Source organism: Syngnathoides biaculeatus, chromosome 2 (genome assembly GCF_019802595.1).
Source record: "Syngnathoides biaculeatus isolate LvHL_M chromosome 2, ASM1980259v1, whole genome shotgun sequence".
Taxonomy (NCBI): Eukaryota; Metazoa; Chordata; class Actinopteri; order Syngnathiformes; family Syngnathidae; genus Syngnathoides; species Syngnathoides biaculeatus.
The window spans coordinates 4,687,667-4,714,595 of record NC_084641.1 but is presented as its reverse complement, the minus strand read 5'-3'; the positions used below and the strand labels follow the sequence as shown (position 1 = coordinate 4,714,595).

The 26,929-nt window shown below is 42.7% G+C and overlaps 1 protein-coding gene and 1 non-coding gene across 2 annotated transcripts in view; both read right to left on the bottom strand.

Moving 5' to 3' along the window:
- LOC133505046 (adenylate cyclase type 6-like) overlaps positions 1-26,929 on the bottom strand; it is a 47,253-nt gene that overhangs the window by 987 nt on the left and 19,337 nt on the right. The window contains exons 4-22 of the mRNA XM_061827919.1: positions 16,630-16,779; positions 16,266-16,387; positions 14,381-14,492; positions 13,221-13,348; positions 12,927-13,085; positions 12,714-12,855; positions 12,507-12,635; positions 11,574-11,602; positions 11,315-11,462; positions 11,135-11,232; positions 10,924-11,011; positions 10,492-10,608; positions 9,604-9,756; positions 8,324-8,499; positions 7,505-7,534; positions 7,297-7,429; positions 2,508-2,771; positions 1,420-1,624; positions 1,176-1,300 (exon numbers count right to left, since the gene is read on the bottom strand). Coding sequence (XP_061683903.1) covers positions 1,176-1,300; positions 1,420-1,624; positions 2,508-2,771; positions 7,297-7,429; positions 7,505-7,534; positions 8,324-8,499; positions 9,604-9,756; positions 10,492-10,608; positions 10,924-11,011; positions 11,135-11,232; positions 11,315-11,462; positions 11,574-11,602; positions 12,507-12,635; positions 12,714-12,855; positions 12,927-13,085; positions 13,221-13,348; positions 14,381-14,492; positions 16,266-16,387; positions 16,630-16,779 — 2,508 coding nt within the window. The remainder of the gene's footprint in view (positions 1-1,175; positions 1,301-1,419; positions 1,625-2,507; positions 2,772-7,296; positions 7,430-7,504; positions 7,535-8,323; positions 8,500-9,603; positions 9,757-10,491; positions 10,609-10,923; positions 11,012-11,134; positions 11,233-11,314; positions 11,463-11,573; positions 11,603-12,506; positions 12,636-12,713; positions 12,856-12,926; positions 13,086-13,220; positions 13,349-14,380; positions 14,493-16,265; positions 16,388-16,629; positions 16,780-26,929) is intronic.
- Positions 13,985-14,057, bottom strand: trnat-agu (transfer RNA threonine (anticodon AGU)). Its single transcript has one exon. It is a non-coding gene; the product is annotated as a tRNA-Thr (tRNA).

Sequence of the window (26,929 nt, the reverse complement as noted above, 5' to 3'; positions counted from 1 at the left end):
CCGGATGCAAGTCTTTATCCATTTGTGGATTTTGACACAAGATTTCAAGAGAGCTTTTAATAAAATATTGGAGTTACCAGTGACCAGTCCAAACGGTGGCTACAGTTTTTTTCCCGACTACATAAAAACTCAAATCAAAACATTACACAACTATCAAACCCTTCTACTCAAGCAACATTTCCACCGTATGACAATATCCACCAAGGTACTTTTATTGAAAAATAGAAGTGAATTTGTTCCCCACCCCCACGGACCATATCGGGCCCTCCGATGTGCCAGTTCAGGCCCACGGCCCATATGTTTGACACCATGATTTAAACTCTTCAACAAGACCAACATGCATCCGCACAAAAACAGTCAGGACCCGTCCCCCCCACCTTTAGGCAGAGGGAAAGTACCCATTTTGTTCACAGCTGTGTTACCCCAATGTCTAGGCGTCGAACCGGGGGACAACAAGTATACCAACACCTACTTGGCACCTCTCACTGTGGGCAAGTCTACAGTGGAAGAGAGTCCACTCCCTGTCGAGTGACTGGTACCAGAGCCCATCTCCAGGCCTGACTCTGGAGGGGTTACCCTCATCAGGCAAGGGAAAACGCAATCCAAAATTTTTTCTCTTTATCGGTTCAGTTTCCCTGTTGTGATTCTATAACACGTGTGCAACCGTACGGAGCCCAATGTGCAGGCATCCTTCTTATTTTGGTTACGTAGATGTAACGTAATGAGCATTCCAAATATGTATCACATTTATTCATCCATCATCTGAGCCCCTTATCCTCACAGGGGTCGCGGGAGTGCTCGAGCCTGTCTCACCTATCTTTTGGCAGGAGGCCAAACTGAACCCCAAACTGGTTGCCCGCCAATCACAGGGCACATTGAGACAGACAACAGTTACGCTCACGATCACACCTAAGGACAATTTAGAGTCTCCAAATTATGCCGTCACATTTATATGAAATCAAAAAAAGTAACTTTGTTATGGCTAGGTTTAGGGCAAGGATTGAGTCTGAAGGTGGTTTGGGATCGGTTTAAGTTTGGATGGGGGTGTGTGGGTTCGGGTAACTGGGAAACATTAACCCCGCAAAACTTAAGACACAAATGCAGTGAACTCCTATTCTAAAAGTATGATTAACACCACGCCCGATTGTGTATATTTCCTGTGTGTGTGCGTCCACCTGAATGCAGTCCGGTACACCGGTGCTGTCCATTCGGCTGGCCACGTTGACCGTGTTCCCCCAAATATCGTACTGCGGCTTCCTGGCTCCGATCACCCCAGCCACAACCGGTCCCATGTTCAACCCTGAGGAGCACGAGTCAATAAACAGTGAATGCCTGAACCCGCGTGCAACGGTCTCGCCTCCTGGGAAAAAGCTGGACCAAAAGCAAGGGCAAAGACATCAAGACGGGGCAATATCTGACCGATCTTCATCTGGAAGTTGTTGAAGGAATGCTCGTTGATGTACTTCATCTGTTCCCTGAGCCTCATGGCGTAGTCGGCCAGCGCCAGGATGTGCGAGCGACCCTCTCGGTCGTAGGTGGACACGTTGAGACCGGAGGCGGCCATGTAAGTGGAACCGATGGTTTTGATTTTCTCCAGCTGACGGAATCTCTCCTCGCTGATGATCTGGGAAAGGAAACCGGATGAGACAGCACAAACTGCAGACGATAGACAAACCGCATTATTCATGGACGAGGTTTCATTCCAGACCCAACCACAATTTAGAGACACTAATATACTTCATAAAACTTATTAATAGACATTAGTCATTGCTATGAGCCTATTCATGCAATTTTTCAAATAAAGAGGCACAGCGTGCTTGTTTCAAGCTGTTTTTTTTTTTGGATCACTCCCACTTATAGTTGATTGTAAATCTGAGACACAAAACAAAAGACAATTTAACAATATGATTATTTAAACAGCAAAATGTTCAACCGAACCGTAAAATAACCAAAGACCACTGGCTTAATGCATATAAATACTGTATAATGTCACAAACGGGCTAATGGAAATGAGCATGATGTCATGGTAATTATATATCTTCAAACAACCGTAGGAGCATCACGTAAAGCGTACAAAAATATTCTCAGTAATTTATTTTCACTGCTCTGTGGAAATGACAATTATTGTTGGAACTAAGTTGGGGACCTTCTCTGCTTCTTCTTTTTGCTCCAAATAACGCTGCATCACTTTTAGTTGAGCCTGCCCGGCATTGCCCTGCATTCTGTGGTACTACACAACTGTGGCTCCCTTTGCCCACATGCAATGGCATGAAGTACACTTTCACTGCTGAACAGTGGACCACAAAATACTGCAGATTCACCTTTTCGCGAATTTTTCATTAAAAAAAAAGTGGCAGTTCATCCCTACTTACTGAAGAATTTTTAGGTTTTAACTCTCTCTCTCTCTCTCTCTCTCTCTCTCTCTCTCTCCATAGCATACACTGCAATATTATTTTTTCAATTCTATTGAGCGGTGGCCAGCGTACTTTCGTCCACAACGTCCTAACCTCATCGAAATCGGCGATTATCTCGTTGAGCAGCCGGAGACACTCCACCCCTTCGTTGTTGCCCTCCAGCTCCACGTAGAACTCGGAGAAGTTGCAGATGGACGCAAACATGACGGCCACGCACTCGCAAGACTGGTAGTACAGCTCGTCGTTGCGCCGCTCGCGGGCCAGGAAGTGCGCGGCCACGTCTTTGGGCAGGATGTTGTGCAACAAGCGGCGGTTGTATGCCTGGAGCTCCTCCATCTCCTCCTTCTCCTCAGTGGCCTGCGGGGGGCGACGAAGGGGGTACGGGGGTTTACTTTACGTTTAGCAGTTTGCTATGGCAACCTTATGAAAATTCAGCCCCCAAAGATGGTTTCACTTCATTGGAGAATGGTGGTGGAGTTTGATGATTCACCACAACATACAAAATTCTGGAAATTCATCTTAAGGACTTCAATTCAAATTCCCTCCTCTCAAGCAGTTTCACTTACAAACAGCCGCCCCATCACGAGTAGACCCCCAAAAGTGTCAAGAAGCCATTTTTAGCAAAATGTCTTGAAATAACAATCCCACATATTATACAGTTGGATCAAACAGGTTTCATCAAACAAAGACAAACAAAAGACAATGTCAGGAGAACAATAAATGTAATTAACCACATAAACAAGAACAGACTAGATGCAGTCCTATTAGGGCTTGACGCGGAGAAAGCGTTTGATTCCGTCGATTGACTTTTTTATATGCTACTAGAGAGATTCCAATTGCATAATGATTCTACAAAGACCATACAAGCTTTATATCACAAACCAATTGCTAAATTTCGACTCAACGGAGGACTATCCGGTGGCTTTGAAGTGGAGAGGGGTTGTCGTCAGGGTAGGCCTTTCTCACTGTTGTATTTTGCTCTTTTTATCGAGCCACTGAGTCAGTGGATCAAACAGAATGAGATTAAAGAGCTCCTGTCATGAAATGGATGATTTTTAGTAGGCTATCAATGAAAAAACGTCAGCCAATATGGGCCCATGCGTTTTTTTTCACCACAAAACATGATTTTGACGTATTCAGCTTTTTGTAACTCCCGTCATGAAAATCCTCTCAGGGATTTGTTTTCGAGGAGAAGCAGGAAGTGACGTACAGGACAGAGGCGCCCCATAGTGGACTCGTTTGTTTCTATTAGTTTTACCTCCGGGAAGGTAGTTCGTTGTTCCTTCGTGGTAGCCAAAATGCCGGCTCATTATATTGCTGGACATTGCTTGAACACTCGGGAGAATGGATTTAGCCTTCATAAGTTTGCAAGAGAACCGGTTCGTTGTGAAAAATGGATTGCAGGACGAGAGCTTCGTGGGTTCCAAATAACAGTGGGCAGTAATGCGTCCCGACTCGATGGTGTTCAACAAGTACTGCGGCGGCTTTGAACATACCCCTAAAAGCAGCACGGCTCGGCTCCATTATATGCCACCATGGCGCAGAAAATAAGCCACACCGGCTGAGGCGCCGCGTTCGGCGGTCACCACTTCTGCGAAGGCTGCGCGTCGGGCTTTGGGGACGGGGGCTGCTCTGAAGAACCCAGCCGAGAATGCGTCCCTCAGCCACGTGTGCGCATAAAGCGCCCTGGCTCGATTGTATTGCTCATTACTGCGGCGTCTGTAAACACCCCCCTAAAGCAGGACTGCTCGGCTCATCATAAGCCACACCGGCCGGCTGCGATGAGCTGCGATGGCTCATCTCCGCCGCGGAAGTGGATCGGGCTCAACACAATGGTGTAATATTGCCCCAGTAACTTCACTCGGTTGTGTGGTGTTCTCCTTTTCAAAAAGAACTTCAGTGTCAGAAGGGGCGTGTTTGTCTCCCAAAGTTAGGGTGCACCACGTGTTTTCATTTGCGAACGTCCGGGTGACGTCACGGACGGAGGACGCAGCCAATATGGCGACCACTTGGATGTCGTGGAATGACACTTGACTTTGCGCAAGGATGACGCGCTCTCTGCTCACATTTATTTTTTCGTATAGACATTGAAGTGAATAATGTTATATGTATTTTTCATTACTTTATAGGGATGACACTTGGGCTTTAAGGGCATCAAGGTGACGGATGAAGAACAAAATTGCTCTGTTTGCAGACAATTTTCTGATATATTTGGGACACCCATCCAAATCCCTCCCAAAATTACTCATAACTCTTAGAGAATATGGCCTGGTATAAGGTTATAAATTGAATACACACAAAACTCAAATTTTGTCATTTAATTATTCCCCTAGCCAACCCATCAAGGAAGAACTCAACGTAAATTGGAATTAAAAAAACAGTTAAATATTTAGGGGTGAATATTCCTATAAATGTGGATTCAATTATATCAGAGAACTACGACCCCTTAATTTCTAAAATTAAATCGATTTAACCAGCTGGAATCGGCTTCCCTTTTTAGGATTAGGACAGAGGGTGGAAACAATAAAAATGAACGTGCTACCTAGATTACTCTATATGTTCCAAAATATACCAGTAGAGCTCCCAAAAAGGAACATTTCGAGAATTAGACAAATTAATATCAAGATGTATTTGGCAGCGCAAGAGACCAAGAATTCAGTATAAGACTCTCCAGTTATCAAAAGACAAGGGAGGCCTTGCTCTCCCAAATATTAAAAATTACCATCAAACGGTGCAGATAAAAACTTTGTAACCCTTCCTACAAAGCAAAATGGAAAGATATACAATGTATATCAATTGATATTCCATTACAAGCAATCATAGGGGACACAGGCCTGGTTAAGTTTTTAAAAGACACCAGCCCATTAACAAAAGTGTCCATCAGGATTTGGCATACAATAGTTAATGAAAGCAAGCATAAGGAACCATACTGGATAATAAAATGGATCGGATATGATTCAGATTTTCCACTCAAAGGGTTTGACATAAAACCTTCATAGATTTTTGCAATTGAGACATTACCTAGAGAAAATAATGAAAAAAGAATCACAAACAAATCCATGTATGGTTAAGATATTCCTTCTCGCTTATAAATCAGACCCAGGGGGTGTAAACATATCTAAGATTAATAGAATATTACAGGAATTATAGTTGAGGTGGTATCATTTTTCTTCTTTTTTTTCACTACTATGATTGTTTTTCTTTTCTGTTTAAGGTTTTTTTTTGGGGTCACTTACGGGTATGAAGTTGGTTGAGGATGACCGAATAGATAAGATGATTGGAGATGAAAGAAACTCTCCTATTCTGTCATTTATAAAGGTATTATTATCCCACTGTTAATGAATGTAAATTAATTGTATTTTTTCTTTCTTTCTCCCTTTGTTCTCTTTTCTTTTCCTTTTTCTTTCTTTATTTCTCTGTTTGATTATAAAAATGTGGAAGAAATACATTTAAAATAATAAAAAAGAAGCCATTTCTGAAAGTGCACAGGAAGTCGGCCACTTTGGTGAGCAAGAAATGATTCCTATGTGTACTACTGTTTGATGTACTGCATGCCGTCTTCTTCCTGGTTGGAATACACTGCGTGTTAGCTCGTGCACGTGACGTCACCATTTTCATGGCGTCATATTGGCGGTCAAACAGAGCTGCTCGACATTGTGGGAGACATTGAACTGGAGCAGAACATTTACAATACCCAAGACCTGTTGTGCTGTTGGTTGTCACAACAAGCGAGACAGATATTCAAAGAGATCATTCCATGGCATACCAGATGAAAAGACCAGAAAAGATCGATGGGTTGCCGGTCAAACAAAGCTGCTCGCGAATCAGATGAACCGGAGCACATTTTTCCCAATGCCCGAGACCTGTTGTGCTGTTAGTTGTCACAATAGACGAGACAGTTCTTCAAAGAGATCCTTTTATAGAATACCAACTGAAAAGATGAGAAAAGATTGATGGATTTCAGCTATTAAACGGGATGGGTAGTGCCCAACCAAATACAAGCGCCTGTGTAGCGATTGCTTCATTTCAGGTAGGAATTATTCTTAATCTCAAATTACGAAGTATTTATGATGACAAGTTGACTCATTTGAGAACAGTGCGTATTTTTAGAAGTGTGTGCGTGCGTGTAGCCGCAATACGCTTCTGTGTACGGAGGAGCCGACTCCCCGTCCTTTTTTTTTTTCCATTCATAGTTAATGAATGCGAGTTTGTGTAAAACCAGGGGTCATTTATTTAAATATTGGTATTTGTATTGAATAAATCTGAGTGGCTCCATCACTATGAGGGATTTATTCTTGATTGAGAATAAATCCAGCAACAAAGTATTTGTATGTGTCCAAACTTTTCTACGATTTCAAACTCTTGTGTGTGAATCTCAATGACTTACTCACCAGATCCATTTGTAGATCCAGTTGTCCAAGACAAGTGGAAGCGAATTAATGTTCCAATTTCTTATCAACGAAAACATTGACTTCGGCATTAAATGCGGGTCCTCTATGCCAAGTGTCTCTCATTTTTCCTCGTACCTTTGTTTATTATCACCTTGTAAATGTTTAACGGTATTGGATAAAATTCTGGGAGACGTATTTTCGTTTCGTCTCAACGGACTTAGCATTGAACAATGCTTTGTATGTATTCGTATTTGAACAATGCAAAATAGCCAGTCATGTGACTTTGGTCACGTAGGTGCACGAGTTCTATAGTTTAACAACTGACGGTAAAAATTCCTTTTTACTCTTGTACTTAAAATACATTTCAGAGTGACTTTGTATTTTACTTAAGGAGTTGAATCAGTACTTCTTCTTTAACTAGCCTTTCTTGTATTCAAGTACCTTGAGAAGGAGTACTTTTTCCAAGACGTCTTGCGCCTTCTGGCTTTTACCTGCAGTTTCCAGAGGAAGTCGAGGCGTGCAGTGGATTCCACCTGCTGGCCGTGTAAGTACAGCGCCAGAACAAAGACGGTGAGGATGACGGGGGTCATGACCTTCAGCGGGACTTTGGTCACGGTCTCCAGGCTGAGACCAGACCATCAGGTCATCACCATCAGAGTCAAGCTAATGGAGCAATCCCAGCACAACAGGTCAACTTACCACTGTTCTGTAGTTGCGTTGGAAGCCAGCCTGGGAAAAACAAACAAACAAACAAACAAACAAACAAACAAACAAGCACACAAAAGAAAAGAAAAGAAAACAAAAAAAACAGAATTGGGTTCATTATGGTCAGTCTAAGAAATGTTTTGCGGCTTGACAATTTCTCACAGACTTGTGTAAAGATTCACAGACTATGTTAAAATAATATAAAACATTCATTAAATACTCCTGCCAACAAATAATCCCTGTAATAAAAATATTTTAGTTTAAATTTCCATGTTTTAGTATTTCTTTCTGAAATGAATGACTTTTCATTTTATTGATTCATGGTCACTTGGCAATGAGTCTGACATTAGGGATCAAACCTTCTCAAATGCATCAAGCCACATTAAGAAAGTTTAAAAAAAATGTTTCCTAAAAGTTTGGATGATTGTGCTTTTTTTTTTTCCATTTTGCATCATGTGATTTTTGTATAGAAACAGGAGTTTAGTTTGTTCGTGTTTGTCTTAACAATGCCATATTTGAAGTGGAAAATGATCCTTTTAAATTTGTGAAGGTTTGAATTCTGTGATCCGAGAAGCGAAATTGGAAAAAAATAAATACAAGTAAAAAAGTGAGTGAGTGTGTTTGCATGATGAAGGAGGCTGCAAGTCAAGAAAATGTGGGGGTTTCTTTGACTGTGTTTTTGATCCAAGCTCAACTGAAGAGTAACAAACTTAAAAAAAAATAATATATATATATATATATAGTATACACATGAGAAATGAAAAGACAAATACAGACCTAACGAGTCATGGGTGACAGTTTGGGTGGACTTACAGCGCGCTGACTTTGCGCAGCAGGTCTGCGTTGTCAAACAGGATGACGTGAGGCCACTCCACTACCAGCAGGAAGACCAGCTGGATGAGGAGCATGAGCGCCAACTTGCCGATGGTGCTGATGTGGAGGAACACCGAGCAGGCCAGCAGGGTCAGCAGGACGCTGTAGCTGAAATACTGCGGCCGAGCACGACGGTTAGACGCAGACGCACCAAATTTGACTGAAGGCAACTCGACTCTACTTTGCTCCCTGAAGGCGTTTCAGCTTTCATTCCAATTCTACATTTTACACGTGGGGTCTGTCTTTTGGGTGTTTCCAGTCAATTTTTGCACAATAACGTGGTCCAAATGTCACTCAGGTGTCTAACTCAAGGATGAGATTTTATGTAGCCTGAGTAACCAAATTAATGTTGTCTGCTTCCCTTACAAATACATTCGCACTGTTCATTCTGGCAGAAAATATACGCTCCAAATTTACAACTTTTCTTCACTTCAATATGTTTTACAAACGTGAATTTTCAACAAACAATCCTCAAAATCAACTGGGCAATTGTTGCGTAGAAAAAATACTTGCGTGCCACTATTTTCCATGACTTTGGCTTTTAAATTCAATCTGTTGTTCAAATTATATACTGTACACTAACATTAAAAGGTTTGGGGGCCACTTCGCTGTCACCTGCCTCAAACTGTCCAATAGCAAAACTCTCAATTTAGATACAATGTCATGGATGCCAGTGAATTTCTCACAGCTCAATCAGGATAAAAAAAAGAGGTTTGCGTTATCGGTCCTGAAGGCAATAGAGAGAAACTGTTACTGAAATGATATTTAAAACCAATGTAGAGAGTAAAAAACCTGGGTGGCATTTAAAAAAAAATTGGAGTTTAATCGTACTCTGCACATCAAGAATGTATGTAATACAGGTTCTTGCTGTTTGTCTCTCGCGCCGGCAGGGTGACGCTAACGTTTTTCTCCCATCTTTCAGACGAGCGTATTGTGGTACTACCCCCCTCCCCACCAATAAAAAAATGCGTCCACCCTTCAACTACTGCAGAACTGCAGTGGTTTTAAGATGGCTGCATTGGATCACCATGTGCTCCGGGATCCATTTAAGCCTCTTCTACAACATTTTAAATGTCCTCAATCTATCTGATATGCTTTTATTAAATCACCAATTGCTGGTCCAATGGGCTTTTTTAACGACTCCAACGGCTAGAACAAAAAGCTTCCGAGAGGCTGCATGCAGGCACGATGACCACGGGAAGACACCAAATGAGACCGACCTCTGGGAAATGGCAGGGAACCGCCTGGGCGGAGCAGAACGTCCAGCCATCCCTGGCCGTCTCGGTGAGGTTGTGCAGCAGGCAGAGGGCCAGCGTCGCGTTCCGCTGCTCCTCGGCCACACAGTCCTTCAAGTCAGCTCTGCTGCACGTAAACTAGTACAGCAGGAATTTCACATCAGCAAAGCTCAGCAGATTCCAGTCAAAGTGAAACAGATGCTGTTTCACAGGGGATAAAATCTTAATCGCGCACACATAGACACACACAAAACAGACAACTACAATCAACAGCACCGTTGCTGGGCAACCGGCAGCAGCATGAGATGGAGGAAGCATTCATTGGGAGGCTTCAACAGAGCTTGACCATCATCACAAACATAATTACAAACAGACACCAAATACTTTTGTGAACTTCTTAGCTCTCCACAGTCTCCACTTTACTGCAGTGGCCCTTAATTCTCTGCTCCCACCCTCAGTCTCATCTTGGATAAAATGTATCTGCATAACATAACTGACCCACAAGGGGGAGACATTTACCAGAGGCAGGGAGGGGAAGGAGCTGAAACACTAAAAAGGAGATGTTGGCTTCGAAGGGAGTGGTTGGCTGTTGGATGAAAAATAACTAATTTTTTGTGCGGAGAGTAAAGTTATATGAGTACTTTTTGTCTCCTCACCTTGTTTTTCTGATTGTGATATTGTTAGCTGTGATGCGTTCATGCATTTGTTTCTTGCATAACTATTTTTTCAAAGATGTGTTGTTTTTTCTTGTGATCATTTTATTTACTCTCTCTAATCAAGCTGATGGTGTCAAAACTAGCAACCTCCGTGCTGCCTGATAACGGGCGTGACCGACATCTAACTAGTTGTGGATAGAAGCCTGCCAAAGCGTACCATGTTTGCGAAGGATGCGATGAAGAGGAGGAGGATGGTGAGGATGGCCACCAGTGTGCTGTTGGCACGCGACCGCACAATCTTCGTGGTCAGCCTCCGGAAGGCGGCCGGGAACACCTGGAAGACGGAACAAACACAAGGCATCGCCGTGGACAGAATTCTATTTATGATCATTTGATACTGCTGAGATTGACAAAGTACTGGAGTGCAATGCAACCCTAACCCTGTAATAAGTGAATATTCATCTGGCCAATGAAAACAACAACAAAAAAGGCCACTCATGAAATACGTTAATAACCATCATAAAATTTTCCAGTATTACTACCAGAAGTTCGACATTTTTATCACGATTTCGGGGTAAACCGTAGATCTTATTCAGCCTCGCCGCAATTTGACAGGACGTCTGCACAAATACCAGCAGGGGCTGCTTACTTCAAGGCAGGAGTACATGGAAGAGATGAAGACCATGTTGCTGAGGATTAAGAAGATGCTAATGTACAGGCCCAGCATCAGTGGAGTTCTGTGGAAGAGAGGGAAGAAAAGCAACAAAATGCAAACACTGATCATTCCCATGGATCTTTAAGTGTCACCAAGTTCTGCTCCACAGATCAAGAGTCCAAGCAGAAGCCGAGAAGCTCCTTACTTTTTCAAGACGATGCTCTGGATGATGCAGATGCAGCAGAAAACCAGCAGCGCGCAGGCCACGTAGCCGCCGAAGCCGTCGTCCACCTTTTTGGAGTACTGATGTACGAACGCACACGCACAACGACAACAACGCGGTTGATTGGGGACGATGCCCGGGAGATCGGCGGGCCGCACCCACCTTTTTCTCCAGTTCTGTGGTTTGAAAGGTGAGGAGGAAATTCTTGACGTGGTCTTTGCGCAGCTGGTCGATGCTGCGAGCGTCGATGGCTCGGCCCAGGAACTCGTCCACCTCATCTTCGGGGTTCAGTGCCTCCTGTGCACAGCGGCTGGCGGGTACGTGTGACAACATTCACGAAATGAAGCCAGAATGAGTCTCGCAGCGTGTTAAATATATATTTTTTAAAACAATGGCGACAAAACTTTGAAAAAAACCTCACTTGTCTTTAGTGGATGCTTCATCGATGCCCTGGGACAAAGAAAAATACAAAAATGGCGAGATTTCTGTGAGAGATGGTCAGACCAGTGACCGGTATGCCGTAACACAAACCTCATGCCTATATAACCTTTATAGATATATCGCACATGATAATTTTTTAAAGAAATTTTTATAGTAAAATACAAACATCATGGGATCCACTCCACTCGGTGCCATTTACGTCTTCAGGAAATAAATGGTACAAATGGCGGCTCAAATAAACGTTTTTGTTTCGTAACAAGCAAAGTAGGCAGACACATTGATCTGACTGCTTCTGTGTTAACTCCTATTTAAAAGATCCATTCACACCACTGGGAACACTGGGAACACAGCACGGCTTCCTAAAATTAGACTTTATCATGAAATCTAATCATGCCATTTGACTGGTAATGTTACACATTTAGAAATGTTTGTGGTACTCCTTATCTCAAATATACTTTTACAGGACACATTTATTTTTCAGTAGAATGCATCATTTTTCACTTTTGACTATAGGGAATTACAATTTCAGTAGATTATTTCTTTGATGTTATTTGTTTATTTTTAAAATACTTTAGTTGTTGTTTTGATGTACATTGGGAGTGTCAAAACTGCATAAATTCCATGTGGCTATATTTAATGTATTTGCTAATTCTATGCTTAAAAACTCCCTTCTGTTGTTTTCATTAATAATAAAGTGAATTAAAATGGCCATGACACGTTTTGAGTAGTTTACATTGTGTCTATTATCAGATTGAATTTTGAAGAAAGGTAGATATTTCAAATTATGTTGAGAGTTATAACCAGTAAATGGCAGTATGTACAGTATGCATGTAGGTATGTATTTACTTTATGAAAACTTTGTAAAGGACAAGTGAGTTAATAATGCCTCCCCCCAACCATAGCTTAATCTCACCATCTGCCTGAAGACTTTGGACTCCTTGGTTCTAGAGAAAGATCTGTCAGGCACCCAACGCGGCATCAATGCCTCGGCGGAATTTGCACGCGCCCGCTGCATCTTGGCCATCATGGCTTTCTCCTCTTTCTGAAAACAAGCGTCCAAATGAGTGCAGGGTGAGCGCGGCATCCGATGCTTACAAAAGCCTTCGGAAATGGGACCGACCCTCTTCTGGCTACAGCCCAACACCAGAAAAGTTTCAATATTGTTGTCTTTCAAGTACGCGTTCCTCTCCCCTCCGAACCCGGGCTCCACTTCGTAGTCCTCGTTGAGGTAGCGAAGAGTAGCTTCGGTGATGTGGATGCGCCTAAAGACACACACGATTGCAGTCAGGAAGCCGCCTGGCTCCGGAGGGCAGGCGAGGTCGGCGGTGCTGACCCGGCCTTCCCGCCGGCCTCCATTTGGTTGGCCAGCGTCACGTCATTGGACCAAACGTCAAATTGCCACTTGCGCAGGCCCAACACGCCGCAGTGCACGCGCCCGCTGTGGATGCCCACTCGCATGTTCACGTTGACTCCGGTCACTTCTCTCACCAGTCTGAGCACGCAAGCACATGTAGAAGGGAAGTCGATCGTATTGCACTGGACTTGAAATCAACTGGACTGCAATGGAACTAGAGTGAACGGATGACAACACACTCGGGTCGATTGTGAGGCACCAGGAGCGACTTACGAGATGGCTTCGATCATGTCCACGCCCATCTCCACGCAGCAGTGGGCGTGGTCAGCCCGAGGTTCTGGCAGCCCCGACACGCAGTAGTAGCAATCCCCCAGGATCTTGATCCGTAGGCAGTGGTTCTCCTGAGCGGCCACCACATTCAAGAAATTGCAATTCACTGCGATGGGTGGTGTCCTACTTGTCACACTGGTAATAGTGGCAGTTTTATCCAATCCAACGTAATCCCAGATCCGGTCCAATAGCTCATCGACTCAAATTTAGTCCAATCTAATCGAGTCCCAAATCTAATCTAATACAAACCAAAATATGATATAGTCCCAAATATAATCCACAATCTAACTTGATGCAATACTATTGAATCTATTTGAATAGAATCCAAACCTAATCAAATTGAATCAAAGATAACATGAACTCTAATCTAACAAATTACAAATTTTGTGTAATATATGTAAACTAAAATCAAATCTAATATCAAACCTAATCGAACATGATCCCTAATTGAATCAAAGTGAATGTGGTACCCAAAGCAATTTCAAATTAAATCAATCAAATCCAATCCCAGATCTAATATAAATGAAAATGTGATATATTCCATAATATAACCCATACCCACATCTAATGTAGTCTAACCTAGTAAATTTCTTTCATCTTGTCCCTTTCGGGGTCACCACAGTGTGTCATCTCAGATGAACGCACATATGTTTGGCACAATTTTTACGCCGGATGCCCTTCCTGACGTAACCCTTCTCAGGGAGTGGAGGCCCCAGTGGGATACGAACCCACAACCCCTGGTTTACTAAACCAGTGCTCTGACCACTGAGCAACAGGGCCTCTAATCTAATCTAATCTAATCTAATCTAATCTAATCTAATCTAATCTAATCTAATCTAATCTAATCTAATCTAATCTAATCTAATCTAATCTAATCCATAATATAAAGTAATACCAGATCTAATCTCATTGAAAATGATGTAAACCCAAATATAATCGAATCTCATCTAATTTTATCCCCAATATAATCAAATCAAAATCCAATCCAAAAACTGAGTTGAATCATCAACTCATGTGTAGTGATGCTGATGAGTCGCGCAATGCCTCTTCATTTCCTGGGAGAGTGGCTGGAGCTCTGCGCCAGCAGGCGGGTGGGCGCTCACCGATGCCAATTTATCGAAGCGGGCGAACAGCTCGTTGAGCGTCATAACGAGTTCTTGCGCCGTGCACTGAGACGCCAGGCTGGTGAAGCCTTCGATGTCGGCAAACAGGATGCTGCGCGGGAACACGACCGCCAGCAATTAGCAAGAGTAACAAGCGACTGCTTGCCGGCTATCAATCGGGCGCACGGAGACAAAGGAGGGACTGGAACTTTTTTTAACTTTTTACTAATTTTGAGTAAATCCAAAACTGGCATGAGTTGTTCCGCTTCTGCTTGGCTCAACGAAATTGCCTTAAACCCACAGTTTTGAAAATATGAACTGCATAAAAATGAACTTTGCCAACATTAGTAGTTTGCATTTTAATTTCTGTTTTTCCCCTCTCACATTCCAACGATGCTTTCGCGTGTTGGCTTTGTGAAATTGTCCATAAGTAAGAATGAGTCTTTGTCTACATGTGAACTGAAATTGATTGGCAACCAGTCCCTCGTTTGTTGCTATACAGTATTCGGAATCAATACTTTCAACTGATAGTCAGTTAAGGGGTACAGTGGAACCTCAGGTTACAAACCAAATTGGTTCTGTGAAGCTGTTTGTAAGCGAAACGTTCTGAACCCGTCATGATTACCATTGGAAATGCAATGAATTCATTCCAGATGCCCAATTCTATTGTACTAACCTTTTTAAAAAAAAAAAAAATTAATCAACGTGTGGTTGAAATACGTAGGGAAATATAGAAATAAGTGACTATTTTCATGGAATATAAAAATAACAGTTTATTGCTCATTAACTTGAAATAGGGAGGGGAAAAAGAAGGAGGACGCTACTTGTCAATGAGGAAGTGCCTTCTTCCACAATAAAAGGAGGAATTTCTCCTTCGGGTGGTTTTTTTCTTTCTTTTTGATGATTAATATTTGAAATCATTAGTTCATCTGGCATGATAAATTGAGCCGTTCTGTTAAGAAAAAACTAATCAGAAAGTGGACATTTTGCTGTCATTTAAAAGATGAACTGCTCTGTTGAGCAATTTACTCCATGTTTATTTGTTTTTTTTTTTTTTTTTTGTATTGCATTGCTCACACTATCACCAGCGAGCACCTTCTCATTTTTCTCGGTGTAATCAAGAGCAAAGAAATGAAACAAAGACAAGTGCGTAGTTTGGGTGAACTGCGTGGTGCCTAATGACGGTTGGACAACGTGCAGATCTTTTACTCATTTATGAGAAGCACTTCAGAACACTAGCTTGAGCAGTTTCCCTTTTACAGTATCTTAGTTCTTAGTTCAGACTTTTTCAGAAAATGTGTGCAAGGACAGCACACCTCCTTCAATCCATCCATCCATTTTCCTTGACGCTTATCCTCACAAAGGTTGCCGGAAAGCTGGAGCCTATCCCAGCTAACTTCAGGCATAAAGCAGACTACAATCTGACCTTCATCTGACAATCGATCGACTGCTGGACGCACCAAAATCAGGCGTATGTCCCACTACACCATCAGTGCCTCCTTCAGTTTTCACTCCCACGACCTTTGTGAGGATAAGCAGCTTGAAAATGGACATGGATGTTATTGTACTTTGTCACAAACTAATTTCAATCTGGTATTGCATCAACGTGGCTGCGGAGGCGAAACGTCCGCCTTGAAAAGGTACTCCGCCTCATGCCACAGTGAAGATGATGAGTTTTTAGCTTTCTGAGTGTTATAGATGGCATTGATGATCATCTCAGTGCAAGACTAGAACCATGAGACTGATACATTTGTTTGTCCACACCAAACGCCAAAAATAATACTGAACTATGAACCCCAATTGTTGAGAAATAGTTGTCAGCAACTCGAGGTTCCACTGCAACATGCGAGGAACCGTTGTTGTCACACACGTATGGTGGCTTTACCTCACATTGTCATGTTTTTGGATGTAAATCCTGTGGAACATCATATCTTCCTTCTTGGCATTGATGTCAGCCTTCATCTCCATGGCAACATGCCTGGGAAGCACTGAGAGCAGGAGGCGCTCCTGAGGGACATTGGTGAAAGGAAATAAAAGTGAGAGCGAGGGGGTGAGGGTTCACGTTTCCTCCGTTGAGGCGATGCAACGAGTCACGGGGCCACGTTGGCGTGGGCGTGGGAAGGTGGTAGCCAAAAATTGGAGATGCGCGTCGCATGCACCACAAGCATATTGTTGACTCGCAAACGCTGAGGCAAACAAATGAGCTGCTCTCTTGCGCGCATCCTTTGCACGTGTGCGTGTGCATGCACCTGCTGCTGGTTTTCTCTCTGCAGGTGAATTCGGGCCTGGATGTATCCTCGGGTCTCTTGGAAGGCTTGCCTCTGGGAGACCTCGGCAGGGTAGTGGGTGCAGATCCCGATCATGTTGGTGCACAGGAAGATGACAATGTTGGCACTTATCTGCAAACATGCCAATAGTCTCAGATCAATAAATCATAATACTGATAAGTAGAGCACATCATTTCTGTAGAACTTGGATGTCAATGGCGAAAAGATGAAGCCAAACTTGAATGCTGTGGAATTGATGAAAAGGTTAAAATGCACAATGTTAGTCTGAAAGTCTAAATGGGTTGAAACGCCGAGAAATGTACTAGGAGGAGGAAAATATCTCCTAATTTAGGAAATGTATCTGGATAGGTGTCTTACATACCAACACCAAAGGCATAAAAAAGGTGACAGTAGAATATTTTTCTGTTTTACTGGTCATTTGTGAATTTGCAGTTAGTTCATTCTGTCTTGTGATATTATCCCTAACATCACTCCGTTGCTTAATACATTTAAAATTAGCATCCATAAACCAATTATATAATTGGAAAGGCACTAAAGGGGATGAAAATGGAAAGGCAGTTGGCTTGATGACATTCCTGTGGAGGTATGGAACTATCTAGGAGAGTTGGCTGTGGAGTTTTTGACGAGCTTGTTCAACAGAATTCTAGAAGCTGAGAATATGCCTGTGGAATGGAGGGAAAGAGTGCTAGTGCCCATTTTTAAGAACAAAGGCGATGTGCAGAGCTGTGGGAATTATAGAGGAATAAAGTCGATGAGCCACACAATGACATTATGGGAAAGAGTAGTGGAGGTAACAGTCAGGACAGAAGTCAGGATCTGCGAGGAACAGTATGGTTTCATGCCTAAAAAGAGTACCACAGATGCAGATGCTCGTGGAAAAGTACAGAGAAGGACAGAAGGAGCTACATTGTGTCTTTGTAGACCTAGAGAAAGCCCATGACAGAGTACCAAGAGAGGAACTGTGGTACTGCATGCATAAATCTGGTGTGGCGGAGAAAAATGTTAGAATAGTACAGGACATGTATGAGGGGAACAGAACAGTGATGATGTGTGCTGTAGGCGTGACATAAGAATTTAAGGTGGAGGTGGGACTGCATCAGGGATCAGACCTGAGCCCCTTCCTGTTTGCTGTGGTAATGGGTAGACTGACAGATGAGTTTAGACTGGAATCCCCATTGACCATGATGTTTGCAGATGACATTGTGATCTGCAGGCGGAGGAAGACTTAGAGGGTTGGAGTTACGAACTGGAAAGAAGAGGAATGAATATTAGTCAAAGTAAGATTTATAAAATGTATACACATGAATGAGAGGAGTGTAGGGGTAAGAGTGACACTCCAAAGAGAAGAGATAGCAAGGTAGAGGACTTGTAATACTTGGGGTCAAGTGCCCAGAGGAATTGTGAGTGTGGTAAGAAAGTGAAGAAACGGGCCCAAGCAAGTTGGAACAGCTCGGGGAAGGTGTCTGGTGTGTTATGCGACAGAAGAATCTCTGCCAGGATGAAGGGCAAAGTTTATATGGTGAGGCCAGCCATGATGTACGGGTTAAAGATGGTGGAACTGAAGAGACACCAGGCAGAACTGGAAGTGGCAGAAATGAAGATGTTGAGGTTCTCGCTCGGAGTGACCAGGTTGGATAGGATTAGAAATGAGCTCATTAGAGGGACAGCCAAAGTTGGATCTTTTGGAGACAAGGTTAGAGAGAGTGGACTTGGATGCTTTGGACATGTCCAGAGGAGAGAGAGTGAGGATATTGGAAGAAGGTAGCCGAGGATGGAGCTGCCAGGCAAAAGAGCGAGAGGAAGACCAAAGAGAAGGTTTATGGATGTGGTGAAGAAAGACATGAGGGCAGTTGGGGTAAGAGAGGAAGATGCAGGAGATAGGCTTACATGGAAAAGGAGGACACACTGTGGCCAACCGGGAAGGGACGACCTAACCCTAACTCACAGAAAAAGAAGTTCAAAATGACTTTGGCAGTTATGCTATTGAGCTAACAATAAGTAAAATTGCTCTTAATTTAGAAATTTGGCTTCCGTAAAATATCCCCCTGGATGTCCAGAATAGGCTGAACGGATTGAAGATTTCCTGGTTTGAATTGATTACGAAACATGCAAGATTGGGTTGAATTTTGAAAGTGTCTCTATTCATTTCACCGGAAATTATTTTCCCAGAAATTATGGGAGAGGACACGTTGGCTGGAGTGTGCCAGCATAGAAAATCACAGTCAAGTGACAACATGAGCATTAAAGTGTTGTAGAAGGGCAGTGTTTGTGCATTACTGAATGTGTGTGTGAGTGTTTGTGCATGTGTGTGCAAGCATGCGTGTATGTATGTGAGCCACATCATTATCTATGATAGCAGTTAAAATGGAGTGAACATGGCGTTTTATTTCTGGGGTCATTAACCCTAACAGTGGTCCTTTGCTGTCTTGTGTGTGCGTACGTGCATGCCAGAGGTCGACAACCCCAAATTCGCAGAACCGTTTCAGCCATCTACCACAGAAAACAAAGCACACTGGGAGCCACAGAAACAGTTTAACTTTTTTTTTTTTTCCAGCTATACTCAATAAACAAGTATGGTGTGTTGCATTTATGGAATCAATGACCTGCTATCGGGAAGACATTTTTTTTTCTGCATGTAACAACAAAAAAAGTTGCTTGGTTGATGCTTACTTTCAAATCGAACAATCAGTGTCTGTTTGATTCCGTTCTGTCTTCCTTCATCATTTTATCACATGGAGCGTGCAGTCACTTTTCCACCCAGATGAAAAAGTCCCATTTCAGTGTCAAAAACACTGATTTTGCAAAATAATAGCCAATTACAATTTTTGTTTGACCTGGTTGATATGATTTTTGTGCCAACTTGTTCCTCCTCCCGACCCAAAAGGTTTTATTTTAATGTTAAAGAAGCATCATAATCATCATCACATTTTAAATTGCATTTGAAAAACTAGGGAAGTAATTCAAAATGACATTTTGTTTTTGATTTTCAATCCCTTTCAAGTGGCCGTTTGCAGACCCTCGCTCTCTATCTTTGCGATATGATGATGGCAACAATTGCCACAATTTCAACCGAGCCTCAAAATTATGTGCAAGTTTCGGATTAGAGAGTTTCATGGGTTTCCCCACTCATGCAAATGTTGTGACAGTCGTCCTTGTTTTTGCTGTGAAGATGAAGTACGGGGCTGTGCAATTTAAACATTTCTCATCTCCCGACAGAAGTGGCAGCACTTTCCACTTTTTGCATGAATGTGAGTGTGAAGGCAAAAGTTGCTTTCAGAACCTCCCAAAAAATGCAACTGTCACCATTTCCTGCAATTTTGTCCCCAAAAAATGTCAAGATGTCTCCTCACTTGTCTGCTGCAAACAAGTGTGAACATCAGAAACAGAGCCTTGAGCTGTGGACTTCCCCTCTCAAATTCACACACACACACACACCACACACACACACACACACACACACACACACCACACACACACACACCACACACACACACACACAACACACACACACACACACGCATACAAGCACACGCACGCATACAAGCACACGCACGCACACATGCACAATGTCCCTCCGTGCTGGGAAACACACTTCAGCCTGGGAAAGTCTCTCGACCTCTGACCGCAACGCCGAGCGTTTCCTCCGATGATCATATCGTGAAAAATGAAAAAAAGGCATGCAAAAGGTCAAATGGGGTCAATATCATTACGACTTTGCCTCTGGCATCCTATTCAGAATCATTCAAGTGCCTTGGAAATGTAGGAGAAAAAATAAACTTGCAGGTCTGATTACGAGTTGCCAAACTACCAGAAGAGTCTTGTAATATCTTCTTCATATGATTTTATCCCATTTTCCTCCATTAGATGTGCCACCATGAACTACAGTGTGTGTAAAAAGTGGTTAAATGATCCATCCATCCATCCATTTTCTTAGCCACTTATCCTTACAATGGTCACAGGAGTGCTGGAGCCTATCCCAGCTGTCAACGGGCAGGAGGCGGGGTCCACCGTGAACTGGTTGCCAGCCAATTGCAGGGCTCATTAAGACAGACAGCCGCACTCACGATCACACCTAGGGGCAATTCAGAGTGTCCAATTAATGTTGCATGTTTTTGGGATGTGGGATGAAACTCGAGTGCTCGGAGAAAACCCACGCCGGTACAGGGGGAACATGCAAACTCCACATAGGCGGGGATGGGATTTGAACTCCGGTCCTCAGAACTGCAAAGCCAACACTCTACAGGTGCGTCACTGTCCCGCTTCAATTTATACAGTTTTTATCTGTTAATAGCAGTGTATCATGTGTCAACTAAAATTAAGTCTTTAAATCCAATTCGAGTCTTGAGTCCAAGTCTTTCAGTTTTGAAAACTTGGGCTCCAGTGGACTGCCGTCTTGAAGTGTCAGGTTCCACTTGAAGAAGTGCACAGAACACGTGCTCAACCAGCGCGTGTCCCCGCGTGCGGTTTTATGAAAGCAGATGCCCAAGCTTGAAGTCTTACTCATGCACGCTTGAAAAAGATGCCGATTAAATTGAATCCAGACGGATGTTCAACACTCGAGGGTGAAGCTGCGAAAGGAAAACATGGCAACAGTTTATGAGCATATTTACACTGTAGACACCCCCCCCCCACACACACACGCACACACACACACAACACACACACACACACACCACACACACACACACACACACACACACACACACACAACACACACACACACACACACACAACACACACACACACACATATACACAAACACACAAGTGGCCGCTTGTTTCCACAACAAGAGCGAGAGCATGTGACAGCTTTCATTAGCACAAGAAGGACGATTTGCTAATTCCACTTTGTTTATTCTTGAACTTCACCCCCCCAAAAAAAGAAAAAAAAGAAAAGAAAAAAGCTGAAGGCTCAAATGAACATGAGAGAAGAGCAGCACAATAATTTCGCATATAAATTCACCCGAGAAGATGGTTGTTGGAAGCAAGATAGTCCCCATCCACGGCCTTATTCAGGAGAATGTTGTCGGGTCCAAGCATGATTTGTGCTGAATGCTTGTGCCACTCTAAAAGGTGCCATCTGAAACTAAAAAGTATATTTTTTTATTTTCAATTGTGATCACTTTAATTGGCTGCATCAGTTTGCAAAATTAGCAAAGCTATATGGCAGCAGGTCATTTCGACAGTGTGTAAAGTGTATTTGTGTTTTTCTCATCCTGAGCATGACGCCAGCTAATAAAAGCGGAATCATTTTCTTATGTGGAGAACATTTTTCCCCCCTTTAGGCCATTTTATCAAAATGTGTATTGAGTTAATTTGAACTCTTTTTCCATTTAATTGTGTGGTTTTTATTTAAAAAAAAACCCTCTTTTTACACTCCTACTTGTACTTCTACTCAACAACTAAATGTTTGTAAAGGCAGCATGTGGTCTGCTTTCATGTCAAAAGAAAAACTGCTGAGTTGAAAGTTCACTTTGTGTGTGGCCGCAATCAATTGTGGGCTTTATCGAGCTAACAACGAACCGCTCTCTCCCCTCACAGGTCACAAGATTGTCATCTGAAAGATGTGATGCATGGATCAAACAAAGTTTATAAAGAGTCTAAGATACAATGTGCAGAAAAGGTGCTTGTTGAAAATCCCGTCGAAAGTCCAGCAGGCCGCAAAACTCCAGGACTGCACGTATTCAACAACAACAACAACAACAACAACAACAGACTGCGTAACCAAAGTCACTGGCCTGATTTTGTTGACAAGACCGCTGCTACTATGTCGTCTACTGTGTGAGCCAGCGAGTGAGAACAGGCCCTAAGGGATACTTAAAGTGTTTTTAATCGGTTGAAGTGTGTTATAATACACATAAATATGTTTCAAGTGCGGGAGGGGTAAAACTATCAAAATAAATTGATGCGGTCTCTCGACAGTACGTGTTCCGAGCGGGTCTGGAATGCACAGCATCCCCTGCAATAAATGAGGGTTCACGATAGACTTATTACCTCCGATCCCATTTGGAGGGTCTCCAGAGCGTTCCTGCGCTCTCAGTCGAGCGCCTCGTCTGCTTTCCAAACATTGGCTTATAAGGTGCGGCTACTGTAAGGCGCTGCCAAGCATTTTCCAAGAACAAACGAAGGAAAAACAGTCAAGTTGAGTCTGGCAAACGCTACAAATCCTTTGCCACAAACAAAGTGCATCACTGGCTATAAATGTTCATCATATATTACTGGTGATAATATAATGTGTATAATATGCTTTTTGTTTCCTTGAGAAAAATCATCAAAAGTTGATAGAGTGTATTATACATATGATGGGTATAAGGAAAATTTACCTTTTTACTTTTACATGGAAAAATATTGTCCCCCTTCTGAAATTCTTATATTTTTGCACAGTTTCCCAAATAGTTTGTGAAAAAGGTGTACTTTTATTCCAATATCATATGTAATGTATAATGTTTAAATGTGCAAAACACTGTAAATTTTCACAGTTCAATTTAAATATACGACGTCTTCTTCTTCTTCTTCTTCTTCTTCTTCTTCTTCTTCTTTGGTCTTTCTGGGTGTGTCAACGCTCATATTACTCCCCCCTTCAGATACTGTTTGAACTACAATGGAATAAAAAACCCGAAACAAAAACACAAAGTGCTATTCTTTATATCCTTGGATACAGCTCTGAGTCATGTGGTAATTGCAACACTGCCTTAATAATCAGCTCATCAACTCCAATTGTTAACAAGTTTCTTTCCTATACATTGCAGGAAAATAGTTTCTGGGTTGTTACATGCTCTCACACACACTCTCGCTTGAGTGTTTTCCCAAATGTAAGTTGCTATTAAAACCACAGGCCTCAGGCTATTATTATACGTTATTTGGACCGGTTCTCCCACAGACACCATATTTGTTTCGACCCACGGCAGCAAAATGAAGTCTCTCATCCCCACAAAGCCAGCCACCCAAATGAATCATGAGAAAACACAGAAGTCTACCGGATGTTGGGCACACCACAACCTAACGTGGGCAGTGAGGGCCTCTGGAACCTCTCTTCCCTCCCTGCGGGACATTTATAGCACCCGCCTCATCCGCAAAGTCCTCCGCTTAGCGGCGGATGCCACCTGTCCATCACACGGCCTCTTCAGTCTGCTACCATCAGGCAGGAGACTGTGGAGTATACAGGCCAGGACCGGCTAGCCCAAAGGCAGCTGTATTCATCCAGGTTGTCATGAAGCGGAACACTCTGCCCGGTATGCCCCCTCTACCTTCTCTGTCTCTGCCCACCTGAACTCTAAGGCACCACATACATGCATATGTACACACTCGCAAACACACAAACTACACTCAGCATCACACTAGTGACTTTAGCAGCATTGGGGATTTGTCATCTAATTTTTAAACATCTTATTTGGCTTGGTTCTCTGACGCTGACTATGTTGCACATGTCACTTGATCTCCTCTGTTGCACCATGGGGTCTCCATAATTTATCATAATTTCAATCTTCTCTTTGTGTTGCACATATTGAATAATTAACAAAAGCACCATGTATTATCACGTTGGGTAGTTAGTTTGCTCAAATGAAAAAAAAAAAGTACTGACTCTTTGGTTGCTCGTTATTAAAGTTTGGAAAAAAGATGTAATTTCCCCTTCTTTTCCTCAAAAATATGCAAATAATAAATGTCGGTGTACCACATTTTAATGGTGTAACCGCTGTCAAATCAACGGACGTTTTTCATCTTCAGTGCAAAGAAATCACCACGTCAACACACCACCACAGTAAATACATTCCAATATCAAATGTAATGTCTAAGTTTACAAGTGCACAGTAAATACAATACATTTTTGCAGCTCACTTGATAAAGATTGCTGCTGTATCATATCATGTTGTTATCATATCGTATCGTAGAGATGATGGATGGACGTCTGTGTGTTACGTCACCATGATGCCCCTCGCTAGCTCCTTTCCCTCTCATATATCTGGTAACTTATGGCTTACTTTCCACAGCAATGCCGTCTCCAGTTGCCTACTTTGGAAATGTGTCATTTGGAACTCAAATCTGGTGAAAAATATGTTGAAGTTTTCAACTGCTAAAGGGCTGTTTTGCTGAGTGGACTTTTTCAGGGCCACTTTTGCTGCTCCAAGGTGACTTTTTGTTGCACCCATAGAGGCACTTGGCCTACAAAAGGTACACTTTGGGTATAACCTCGGTGAGCATGTGCCACCCTCAATTCCGCTGCCTTTGCACTTTGGTGGAAAGTACCTCCGGCTTCAGGCGTGCTGTGAAAAGGACTTTAGCCTGAAGCTGCTAGCTGAAGCTAACGCCGGCAGCGGGACGATGGAAAGGTGGTGAGGGATAAGGGAAGCGACACAAAGTGAAGCTCCACCACCAGATTATTACCTTCAGCAATATTGTGTAAAAATTCTTTAAAGTGTAAAGTGTTCTCTCTCTGGTGGAAATAGGAAAGCATGCTTTATTCTTTGAAGGATCATTATTCATTTGTACAAATGGAATGCCTTGACTTCAGTGAGATTCGTCCCGAGTCATCACACCAATTCAATTGTACTAATAATTTCTCAAGTGGTCTCTAATAATGCTGTATAAAGACATGAAATACACAATACAGTAACGTCACATGGATGTTTTGGGAATGTGGCAGGAAAGCCGAGTACCTGGAGAAAAGATGCACAGGCTCGGGGAGAACATGGAAACTCCACACAGGTGGGGAAGGGATTTGAACCCCGGGTCCTCACAATTGTGTGGCAGATGTGCGAACCCACATCCACAAAATGTACGCAAATAAGTGTTAACGTGTAGTGATAAAGAGTCTGAAACACGTACTATGTGTGTTTTTGTTAAGAACTGAGCCCCAGAGTTGATGACGAGATAAATATACGTTTGGTATACTAAAATGATTCATCCCTTGGAAATGCTCGCTGTCGTGCTTCATAACGACTGTTTTTGGAACGTGTCCGTCTAAGCCAATGCATAAGATGTTGTTCTGGTCGCAGTATTAATTTGTATGCACCGTAGACGAGTAGGAGGAAATATTGTGTAGGATCGGGCCGCCAAGCGAGTTGTTGGGACTGCTGAATGTTACCTGATGCTGGTGAAACTTAATGCTTGTGTTTTGATCCCGGTCCACGTGCTCTCTCATTTAAATGTAATGGAATCATCCAATTTTTATGAGCCCTGTATATGCGTTGTCCGAAGCAGTAAATGTATTCTCATGTTTCTTCCTGTTAAATGCTGCTCTTGCCTTCTTCTTGTGCATTGTGCTTAAAAGTAGATAGTATTTCTGGAAGTTTGCCTCATAATTGTGCCGTTAAAGCTCTGGATTCCTTCACATAGTTGAGATGAGTGAGTGGAGCTAGTAGAAGAGCGACAGTAAAAAAAAACAAACAAACAAACAAAAAAAAACACCCAAAACAAAATCTTCACAATAATAATTGCTGGGCGGCACGGTGCAGCAGCTGTAAAGTGTTGGCCTCACAGTTCTGAGGTCCAGGGTTCGATCCCAGCACCACCTGTTTGGAGTTTGCATGTTCTCCCCGTGCATGCGTGAGTTTTCTCTGGATACTCGGCTTTCCTCCCACATCCCAAAAACATGCAACATAAATTGGACACTCTAAATTGCCCCTAGGTGTGAAAGTTAGTGCGGCTGTTTGTCTCCACGTGGCCTGCGATCGGCTGGCAACCAGTTCAGGGTGAACCCAGCCTCCTGCCCGTTGACAGCTGGGATAGGCTCCAGCACTCCCCGCGACCCTTGTGAGGATGAGGGGCTAAGAAAATGGATGGATGGATGGATCTCTCATGACACGACAAAAACTCCCCTCAAAGATTCGATTGGATTCATTCCAGCGTCCAGACTGCCATCAATATGCAAACTACATTTGTGAAGGCACTGCTTGAAGTAACATTATTACAGGTTAAGATTAATCAGCTAAAACAATTCAATACTCTCTTTGCCTTATCTTTAATAAGGAAGATGAATGAAGAGGGTTTTTTTTTTTAACCTAAACGGTCACAAAGGTGAAACATCTAATTAAACACCAACCCTAGCATATAACATGCACCTAACAATAATAATGAGTTTTATTTCTAATGGCTCTTTTCATCAAATAAACACTCTCTAAGTGGTACAATAAAAAGTAGACTTATGCACTTAAAGCTCAAGTGTCATAAAATGGATGATTTTTTGTATATTATTAATGAAAAACCCACAGCCAATATGGTGTGTTTTTTCACCACAAAACATGATTTTGACGTATACAGCTTTT